Consider the following 11,913-nt stretch of genomic DNA (forward strand, 5'->3'; position numbering starts at 1 on the left):
GAATGTCAAACAATAGATATAGGCAGCATACGAAGCTGCATGTTGAAGGTACGGTCCTTTGATTTTCATGAATATCAAAAGAAATTAGTGACAGGTACACACTTCAAAGCTTTCGTAAACACCGAGCACAGGTTTTTTCCGAGTCAAGTTTGAAATATAATGTGTATATTATATGTGTAAAGGTTGAGTGAAAATATCTTTGTTGAACAACCTTGTGCTCTATGTTTTCTAATTTAAAGTATTATGATTTTGAATCTCTTCGTTGACTTCATTTACATGCGATTAACCTCTTATGACCTGTTAAGATTCATAACAAGCCACGTGGATTTGTATCGTTACGGGTGAATGCCCCCAGTAAACGTGCTAGTTCTCAGTTGAAACGTACTCAGTTTTATATCGATCAGCATGGACTTGTTTGGTTCATCTTGTTACAGCTTTTATTGCCAGAGTTTTGTAAATAGAAAATTGTATTTGTAGTTGATTGTGAATCTTGAACAAATAATACGTCTTTGAACGAAAAATATAATTCCAAGATCTTCTTTTTTATAGCATCTAATCTAAATATCTCCGCCCATTTCCATGCAATAGAGAAACCATAGTCTGATCAGGGGAAAATGTTCCGGGATTTTTTAGTGCGATATGCATTAAAAATAGGCTTGTATTCTTTTTTATATGTTTAATTATTCACTATAAATACACAATGTTTTAATTAGAAATACTTCGTTATACACAATGAAAACAATCAAAATACCGTATGCTAATATTTAACCGGTAAACCAAGGGGTAGAGACCTCGGAATGGAATACTCGGAAGTCTCTGGTTTTATTCTACCCCCAACTGGAAGTTGTATCCCATCTAAAGTCTTAAAATGTATCGACTCGGAGGTAATTTTCGAGGAATAAATGGGTGGTTTACAATAAAGAGGCTCGACAAGAGACTTCTGAAACAATTTATTTGACAAGAACAAAGTCTCTTGAAGCGAACGATGTCATTTTAAAGTAGGTTAATGATTGATAATGATACATGAACAAAATACGAGCTTGAAGCGGGTGTGCCTGAAGTTGAGTTAGATACCTTGTGGTAAAAATAAGTAGGGGTGCACCGTATATGAAACAAGTGCCTGTGATTGATAGTCTGAAATTTCTCTTCACCTAAATATTAAAAGCTTGCAGTGATCGCTATAAATCTATACAACAGTCAAGTTATATATGGTAAACTAACATAAAAACAAGATTACAACAGTCATGATTACAGACGGTATATTTTGAAGACTCTAGGTCAGTAGGTGAATGTAAACAGGTAATCAGGTCCAGCACAATCTCTTGATTTAGCTATATAGCTTGATTTAGCTATATAGCTTTATTAAGCTATTCGGAATACTTGATTTAGCTATTTTACCATACTTTTTTCTTAAATATGTTATTTTCTCAGCATGTACAAAAAGTCGCACCTTGGTGCAGTGATAATATTCAACCTTGAACTCTACTGAAAATAATGCATGTAAAAATCACTCATCAAATTGCGTCTCCTAAAGAGACTTTGTACTCAAAGTTCTAAATGTTTTGGGGCTATATAAAGCAAGTGAAACAGTTACTTCTTCAATGAAATTATAAAGGAGGCCAGTTATGGTCAACAAGATAATTGACTGGTAATAATTCAATACAATGAGAAGCAATCGCACTTATCCATGCCTCAACGCACACAAGGTAGTGTACAGTTACTCAAACAATGGAAATTCATCTTTTGCTTAAAAGTATTCAAAAGCTGCAATGTTAGAACTACATGTATCTTTGATTTCGGTTGGTGTTTTCATAGCCCATAGTACATATATGCATAGTCAAATATTTGTGACTTTTTGTTTATTTTTTACAAAAAAAGTTTTTGTGAAAAACTGCATAAAAATACCTTTATCAAGCTATTTTGAATAGCTTGATAAAGCTATATAGCTATTTCAAGCTATATAGCTAAATCAAGAGATTGTGCTGGACCTGGTAATCACACGTGGGACAGTGACCCCAAATAAATGAACCACAAAACGACTTATAACATTAAAATGTAAATATTCTGTGATAAAACTCATATTTATCTAAATAATTTTTCTCTCCAATAAACGGTTGGGTGACCATTTCTTTTGTGTACTCTTTTGTGAACTCGCACTAAAAAAGGCCGTGTATCGAGAGTCTCGGTGGACTGCGAGTTCTTGCGTCCACTGCTCTAAGCACATTAGCTACGGGTAAGCCCATCTTCCCGTTTCCGAGCACTGCATACCGATTTCGGTATCATTTTTAAGGGCACATCCCAATAACTTACTAATTTTTTCTCTCAAAATTTTATCCTCTTCATATTAGGCGCCATACTTAATCCAAATATTAGGAATTCCGAGCCCGATCCAAATTCAACAAATTATCAAGTAAAATTCTTAATAAAGTTCAAACATCTTTATTTTCCAAATTATTAAATTAAACCCTCTCAAAATTTCATTATCAATCATCCCATTTTTTTTCCATTTATACTTCGTAAAACTGGAGGTACCAGTTTTTCATATTTATTCATAGTAAATAAACATCCATCAAATCTTTGTTATCTTTGTCTTACTTTGTGTGTATCAGATTTTGTAAATAGTCACTGACAAGTGACAGTCACCCCGAACCCGACTGTCCCAGGAGCAGAGTATTTTATTATTCCCCTCTTGGGGTAGCAGTCGTACTACAATTCATCTGCACACAGAGTTTTGCATAATAATAATAATTTTTAAAAAGTGTAAATCTAAAATATAAAATAAACAAACCTCAAACCTTGTAACAAGGCTTGTTTCCCTGCAATCTTATTCTGGTTCTCTGTCACTGAAAATGCAGGACCAGGCTGCGTTATTAACTCGTACACAGATTTGTTGATACGAATAAACCTATAAACATATATACGAAATAAAATATTAGCATAAAAAAATGAAGAATTTCAAATTGCTTGAAAAATTATCTTTATGTAGATTATAATAAATGGTTGTAATTGTATATTAATTTCTATCTATCCATTAAAATTTGATACGTATATCAGTTTATGTATCCGTCTGAACAATTGTTATTACACTCCATGTCACATCTTCATAGTTAAGCCTGGAAGCATGGTAAGTAGGAATCAATTTCAGTTGAACTGTTGAAGGGGACCAAAACCAAACATTTTTTCAGTTTCATTTGGTGGGGAGGGGGGGGGGGGTATAAACCTCAAATGATCATTTTAATTATCTCTGTCGCTGAACTGCTGAAAATAATGAAGGGAACTAGGCTGCAACAATGATTTGTTGACTGAATTAAAATACGAAATAAATTATTATATATACGAAATAAAATAATTTCATGAAAAAAATGAAGAATTTCCAATTGCTTGGGGCAAAAAAAGCTTTTCATGTATGTGATTTACAATAAATGGTTGTACTTGTATATTTTCTATATACATGTATCCATTAAAATTTCATAGTATCAGTATTTCACTATTTGCAAACATTAACAATAATATTAAATAAATGTTACACTCACTGTGGCTGTGACTGAGTTACTGTCACATCTTCATAATTAAACGAGAATATTCCCTTCCGTAAATATTGCTATATACAGTGATATATCTGAACTGTTACCAATTAATCTTTCTTTGGAGAAAGAAAACCTCAGGGATGGAGAATAGACCCGTACGTAAATTTAGTTGGGGGGGGTGGGGGGGGTGAACACAACCAAACAACATTTTTCAGTTTCAGGTTGGGGGAGGCTACAAACCAAAAATTCTTAATAAGCAAAAGAAAAATACATCATCAGAGGTTATTATTGAGGGGGCCCAAAAGCAAAAGAAAAATAGATCATCAGAGGTTTTTATTGAGGGGGTCCAAGCATAAAGGAGCAATGTTTTCTATAGTACATGTATAAGTAAATTTCAGCAAAATTACAGCCCCCCCCCCCCCGTTCTTTCAGCCATGTATTGTATCAAATCTGCTTCACCCTAATTCAGATTTTTTTACTGCATATATATTTTATCAGCAGAGGACCACATTATATTAATAAACAATTATTAAATTACAGCTATTTTTTTTCTTACAGGGTCTGTTTCATTTATACTATATCAAGATGATCATGTCCTGCATGATGTTTAAAGAAAGTTTAATTTAAATTTTTAAGCTCACAGTAGCTGCGTCAACTTGCGAGACTATTTTTTTCTACGTTCGGCCTAATCTTTAAATATTTAATTTGTTTGTGGACTTGCATAAAAGAATTAAAAAATATAGGGGCCTATCATTTAACTTTATTTCGAATTTCCTTCAGGATTTAATATACCGAACTATAGTCTAACGATTATTTAAAATCATACTTTTTCTCTTGAAAGCCAAATTACTAGGCAAAAAAAAAAACAAACAAACGAATGTTTGTCTTGCGTATTCTTAATTACAACTTATTACTGTATCATTTAAGTTACTTACCCAAATTTCTCAACATCCATGGTGTTCAGAGGTCATTTTCTGAAAACTGAAGGGGCATTCCGATGGCATTCGGAACAAACGACGGAAAGCACTTGCTAAGAATTCAAAACATGGTCCATAAATTTACAATATTTTTCCTTTTTAGGATTTTAACATAAAACATGGAAAACTAAGTTAAAGAAACACTCATTTGAACAAATCAAAAGCGGAAACAATATATATGCTAGATTTTTTGTTTTATTGCATGTTTTTCATGGTCTCCAAAATGCAGAAAAATTATCCTTTGAAATTATACGTAGGTTATAAATTCTTTTCTTTTTTAGGGAAGATGATAGAAATTAGACAACTTTTGAATGTTAAATAACAGAGTTAAAGATAAATAGTATTTAATGGCAGACTGTTTATTTATCTATAAAAAGACATTTGGAATACTGATGAGGTCAAAATAATAGGGAGACCGAAAAAGGTCGCCTTAATCCAGTGGTCTCCCTAAGCCAGAAAATATATCCTCCTTGGTCTCCTAAAGCCATATGTCATATATATATATATATATATATATATATATATATATATATATATATATATATATTAAGTATCATAGTGTAGTCTGCTGGTGTGCCAAGATATATTGAAATCAGACCAAACCTATAGGAACTGTAGCATTTTGAAGGTAATTCACAGAAATATCAATTTTTCCTAACCATCGTTTAACCAAATAAAATAAAAACGATTTACCGAATTATGTACCTTATTGTAGTCTGATTGTGTGCCAAGTTACATTGAAATCAGACCAAAGCTGTAGGATGAGTAGCGTTTGAAACTAAAGTGTTCGTTTTTCTCAAAGAATTAACATGCATGACCTAGCAACCGCGAGAGAAGCTTCTCCAAGGAATGGATCAATGAACACGTAAAAGGTGAAGATACAAAATACATGTAATGATTAATCTCATAAATCCGGTTAAGAATACGATCGTGAACGGGACAAAAACACAAATATCTGCAAACACAAGAGATGGGATCAGGTGCCGATGAGAAGAAGGCATCCCCTGTCGACCGATCACACCCACCGTGAGCCCTCCGTATCAATCAGGTAAACAAAGTATTCCATAGTAAAAATGGCCAAAAATCAATGGTCTTACAATTGGTGGGAATCATATCAGTAAATATATGACCCAAAGATGAGTTGTATTTGGAAATAAAGTCATAACGACCAACAAATTTGAAAAAGGCTGGCTTTAAAGTGGAAAGTTGAAAACCCTGTAACACCAACTTATTCGTCAACAGCCTGCTTCTGTTTAAAAATTGATCATACTCAAAACATGCTTTTGCGTATCAAATCAGTTGGAGAAATTAACATCATATGCAGGGAATTGTGAAATACTACATAAATAGGGGTCGCCCGCGTGGTGCAGTGGTTAGAGCGTTTGCTCTAGAGTCGCGGAGTAAGGAGTTGATCCTTACGTCGCGGGATTGAATCCCACTGTTGGACGTGGAGACCGGTCCTTTCGATGAGGCCGTATAAACCGATGTCCCGTGTCTCAGTAGGTGCTGGCACGAAAAAGGTCCCCCACTGCTCAATGGCCCTGAGTGCCGAGTATAGGTCAAAATTTGCAGCTCTCCACCGGCAAGTGGTGGCGTCTCCATATGAGTGACAAATTCTCGAGAGGGATGTTAAACAACAAACAAACAAACAAACATAAACAGGTTAAGGTGGCAATGAAAAAAGCTGAAGTCGTCCAATTTGTCATAAAGTTAGTTGGCCGTTTGCATCTATAGTCGCTGAAATATCGAAGTTTGAAGCAGATGTGGCAGGCTTTATGGGGTTTATTTCGAGCTAGACCTGGGTTTCCTATTAAAATTATTGTTAAAAGTGAAATGAAATCAGTCATGGGAGTTGATTATCATTAACAAAAAAGACCAAAAACAAAAAACAAACAAACAAAAAAAATAACCACCAATTGTTAAGTTAGCGAGTGGGCTTTGCTTAAATGTTTTAAGAAGGCACCTGGATTGCATTCTAAAATACTAGTACATAAAATATTTGGTAAAAATGCATGATTTAAGCAGAAAATTCTAACAACATGTAAGCAAAAACGCCATTGTAGTAAAACAATCTGTATCATTGCAATCCCCCCTCTTTTCTCTTAAACAAGCGTTATCTCAGTAAATGTGTCATAAAGTTGTACAGAATATCATCCTTATACGAATCAGTATGTGTTGATTTTATATTTACAAGAAAATGGGAAGAGTACAACATGGAGGGGATGCTCACTCCTCCATGGCACCTGATCTCACTTCTATATTTTGAGCTCCTTGTTTGCTCTGCTCCGAATTTGTATCGTTTCATTGGACTTTCGAGATTGAATACTGTTCGTTATCTTCATATATTTTATGCAAGCGATCACATACACATTTCATTACAGAGATGCTCAGGCCCCGGGGCCATAATAGTTAGATCAACTAACATTTGATCTCAGTCTTACTTTTCCACTATTAATTCCTTTTGTAAAAGTGAGACTGAGATCAAAAGTGAGCTCGGCTACGTTTTATGGCCCGGAGCCTGGTTATCCCTCTTTACAAGCAGGGAGACCTCCTATAGTGCGGTTTGCTTTTTACCAACTGTGTCAAAGGTCTTTGAGATGATATTGACTATTTGATGGTTACCGTATTTTGTGGACTACGAAAGGTAATGGATGCCTAACCACATTACTGCGTAGTCCACATTAATCTAGAACCAACTAGACTTTCTATCTTGCAAGTTGGTTCTAGAAAAAATACTGGATGGAAAACCCATATCTACTTACCAAAAATGGTTTGTTACAATTCTCTGAATAGGCAAGTGCAACAGAATGCACCAACTGCATTTTGTATCCTTTCTCGTATATCTACAAACAAAGAGTGGCAAATTTAGTTCAAGGTTTTAACAGGATACAGTGTGTCCCGTTTTGAAGTAAGCGGTTACATAATTTTCATATGTCATGGATTGCAGAATTTCAAAATTCACTTATAAAACATGATAATTAGATAAACGTATTCCATTTCAATATCTTTGAATTGGCATTCCTACGGGAAAATTTGATTTTAAAATGCTGACTTTAATTGCATTGATTCAAAGCATGTTTATATTATATATTGTAATTTTTGTATTTACTACCACCAGGTAAATTCAAAAATTACAATATAGAATTTACATGAACATCATTGCGAGTTACGATCATCCATAATGTTTCTACTGATTTTTAACTGAAACATTTCAGATAATTTCAATCATACAATGGAAGTTTAACTCCTGTTACTTTTTTCTCTTTATCAACAGTGCATACACTATGTACTGTTTATAAGGGATATTCCATCGCAAAAAGATAACGAATAATTATGATCAATATTGGACTGTATGTAGTAATTAAAAAAAATGTATACTTTACCTGCCGACGTTGCAAGTTGCTTTGCAATTCGGGATCTATCAAAATAAAGAATGTCAATTATTGAATGTCACCGAATGATGCAGTTTCCTCGGCCGAAGTATGTGCATTTTAAAAAAAGTAGATCTCTGTGACATGTTAAAATGGTTCTCACCCGTTAAATATGTCACTGCAATGTTTTATTAAAAAGAATTGATAAGCATAAGATTTTTTTCTTCACGACAAAAATTAAAAGAGAGTAAAAAGTCAAGTTAACGAAAAGTGATTATTCTCATTAATTCAGTGAACAAAACGAATCGTGAACAGGGCAAAAACAAGGACCTATTTAAACATCAGAGGTGGGATGAGTTGCCTTGGAGGAATAAGCATCCACAAAACGTTTGACTTTTTCTATACACATAGAAAACGAGCATATACAATTTAGATTTAATACTTTACTTATTTCAAAAGCAAATAAGAACTTCAGAGCAGGTATGAAATTATTTTGAAAAGAAGTATTACTTGCATACCACAAGTAATTTTTTATTACTTCCGATTTTACCATGCAATGTAAAGGTTGAAAATCCTTGCATGTTTGACTATAACACAACAGATCAATTTTTTACTGTTGTTGCCCCCCCCCCCTCCTGGCTATCTCCATTCTTTAAGGTGCGGTGAAATCCACTCCAAGCATTATATAACTGTTTACAGTTTACAATATAAAATCCCCCATTTTGTTTCGTTTTTTCCTCAGTGCCCCAAGACTAGAAAAAAGTATATGCAAACATTAATGAATCGTTTAGCATTATACAAATTATTTGTACTCACACATGTAAAAAATGAAAGCAAAGTATGTGCAATAAATACCATGAGCTCCATACGCAGCCATTGAAACTGCTAAGGCACCGGACAGTCCACCGATTCTTAGGAAAAGAGTTGATCTCTGAAGAGCTTTTAGTGCTTCTGTGATCTCCTTGTTCACTACATCTGCACCACTACTTTGTCCATTCTTCTTATAACCCAAAGCTCCGGCCACCTGATCAAACACGAAGAGTGCGTCTTTTCCGATGCCAAGATACTCCATTTTGTCAAATCAACAATTCTTCGTGGCCTCAGTTAAATTATGTAACTGGGATTTTCCCGCTTTCACTTAGAGTTAATATCCTGTTTCCTGTTTTAATATATATTCACATGGAATTTTTTCTGACGGCAAGTGATTTTAGAAATCGAGCAAGCCTTTAGAAAAAGGATTTCATTACGAAGAGCCTCCTGGTTCGTTTGAGCCTGTAACGACCTACAGACTGATTAGAATTGTATTATAGTTTTTCAGATTTTCTTCAGATTTTCTTTTATGAGCAAATGCACTAAAAAGCGGTTAACATGCTTCTTGAGACTGTATTGTGCAGTCCATGTACAAAGGAATGATTCAAGAGGCTTAATGAGTAATTCTATAGAAATATGAGTACATCATTTATCTATCTTGCATATTCAAAAATTTATCAAATCATAAATTCCATTGAGATGGTAGCGTACCCTTGAACAAATTAACTACTTAAAAATTGACGTTGAGTCATCAATTTTAATCATCATGCTCTAATTTGATAAAAAAAAAATTGTCATCGAAGAGTTTATTTAAAACTAATAACATTATAAGACAAACACCGTAACCTTTGTTCGTTTGTTTGTTTGTTTGTTTGTTTGTTTTTTTTTTTTTTTTTTTTTTTTTAATTTCAAGCTTGGAAAGGGTAAACCAAACTGAAAAACAAAATTAAACAAGAAGCCCATGGGCCACACCGCTCACCTTAGTCACTGTAGCCCTGCTGTTCTGCATGTATACATGTATTTTTCTGTATTTTTATTGCCTTTTATGACCTTACCCTAAACAGTGGCTTTTATTTGAACAAAATTGTATCTTCACAACCAGAGAAAGCTTCAACATAAATATGATTCATCATGGATTTGTTCTTCAAGAGTTTTAAAGACATTTCCCTATATAATCCCTATTAATCCCTATTATGGCCCCATCCGACCCCCAGGGGGAACCATTTGTATGATTTAGAATCAACTCTTTTTTAGGATGCTTCCACATAAGTTTCAGTTTTCCTGGTTCAGTGGTTCTTGTGAAGAAGATTTCAAAGATTTTTCCTATTTATTTCAATGTAAAACTTCGATTCCCTATTGTGGCCCCACCCTACCACCGGGGGCCATGGTTTGAAAAATTTAGAATCTACACTACCTCAGGATGCTTCCATATAACTTTCAGCTTTCCTGGTCCAATGTTTCTTGAAGAAAGATTTTAAAGATTTCTCCTATATCCTTCAATGTAAAACTTTGATTCTATGTTGTGGTCCCACTCTTTCCCCGGGGGTCATGATTTGAACAATTAATAATCTGCACTACCTCAAAATGCTTCCACTGAAAAGTTTCAAAAGTTTCAGTTTTCTTGGTCCAGTGGTTCTTGAGAAGAAGATTTTAATGGCCCAACCCTGTTTTTGTATTTTCTTGATTATCTCTTATTGGAATGGGGTTTGGTCCTTCATTTTGACAATAAAGAGTTCCCTTTACCCAAGGATGATTTGTACTAGCTTTGGTTAAAATTGTCCAAGTGGTTCTTGAGAAGAAGTTGAAAATGTGAAAAGTTTACAGACGGACATTCGCCGGACAATGGGTGATCATATAACTCACTTGAGCTTTCAGCTCAGGTGAGCTATAAAAGTTAAATATTAAAAGAACATTTCTGAAGAGTAGAAAGATCATATATAAAAATATGTTACGACCCTAATACTGTTTAAAATTCAGCAAATTAATGTTCCTTAATTATTAAACAAACATGAACCATCCATCGCTTTGAAATATGGAAATCAGTAATTATGCTCAAGCTCAAAAAGCCACGGAAACAATACAAATCGGGAGCAGAGCAAACATGGATCTCTAAAAATCAGCTGCAATGGAGAAGTAAGCATTTTCTGTCAACCGGTCATACCCTATAGTCATGATTGGGCAAAAGGAAAAATCCGGAGAAATTCAGTGTATAAATAATCTGATAATGGCCTAGCAATTACTATGAAAAATATCAGTCAGCATTCGACTTAATGACAGATTATATTTGGCAACAAGGTAATTGTATCAACCATAGAACTTGCAAAATGTTTACCTTAAACGAGACTTTTGATATCATTGTTCCATCAACTTGTTTGTCAATAGCTTGCCTCGTTTTAGAAATTGTTCTTAAGTAGAGCATGTTCTTGCATATCAAACGAACTGGAGACGTAAACCCGATATATAGGTAATGAAGGTATACATGTATTGCTACATAAATAAGGGGAGTTGCTACATTAGTAAGGAAGTTGACGATAAAAGAAAAGCTGAAGTGGTCACATTTATCAGAGAGCTTTGTTATAAGGTTAACAGTAACGTCTTTTTCCAGTACAATACTAAATATGAAACAGATGATTAGACTCTGTTGTACAGTGTATCTTATATTTAGAGTGTAGAGGGATATATCGAATCAAAATTCGATAGATTGTTGAAGACGTGATCTCCAAAAAACTACATAAATATATTCAATCAGACACTTGAGCATATTTTTAATACTTTTGTCAACTTTGGAGTACTTGTTTGTACATTCAGAAAAGTTTAATACAAAATACTTATTCACATGACCAATGACAAAGTAAGTCAATTTATGAGCCCCGTTTTATTGAAAAAGCAGTTGTCTATGATATATGTCAAAAGCCTGGACTTTATTTTTTTTTTAAGGGTAATGGTTGTATAAATGTTGAAAGGTCAAACGTTTTGATGTTAATGATTTTGGATAAAATTTTGTGATTTCAAATTTTCTAAAAGTTTCTTAGAGTTCTTAAGTATTCACATCTGATTTAAACTACTTCTCAAATATATCTTTATACAGTACTCCCGAAATTTCTCCTTTGTTGCCGTCGATATTTTAGTGAGGAGTAAAGAAAAGGGTTTGGTAGAACATTTACTGGAGCCAGCTATATGTATCTTTCTTGCAAGGATTTTACGTAGAAAAAATGGTAATTTAAATTC

General features: G+C 34.0%; 1 protein-coding gene across 1 annotated transcript in view; it reads right to left on the reverse strand.

Annotated features, from left to right (window-relative positions):
- Positions 1–9,019, reverse strand: part of LOC133180549 (transmembrane protein 256 homolog) — a 31,965-nt gene extending 22,946 nt beyond the window's left edge. The window contains exons 1-3 of the mRNA XM_061315034.1: positions 8,731–9,019; positions 7,888–7,922; positions 7,267–7,347 (exon numbers count right to left, since the gene is read on the reverse strand). Coding sequence (XP_061171018.1) covers positions 7,267–7,347; positions 7,888–7,922; positions 8,731–8,947 — 333 coding nt within the window. The 5' untranslated portion in view covers positions 8,948–9,019. The remainder of the gene's footprint in view (positions 1–7,266; positions 7,348–7,887; positions 7,923–8,730) is intronic.
- Between the last annotated feature and the right edge of the window lie 2,894 nt (positions 9,020–11,913).

The sequence above is a fragment of the Saccostrea echinata genome, unplaced genomic scaffold (assembly GCF_033153115.1).
Source record: "Saccostrea echinata isolate AGI-Se365-2 ecotype Australia unplaced genomic scaffold, CSIRO_AGI_Sech_v1 ptg000006l, whole genome shotgun sequence".
NCBI classification, from domain to species: Eukaryota; Metazoa; Mollusca; class Bivalvia; order Ostreida; family Ostreidae; genus Saccostrea; species Saccostrea echinata.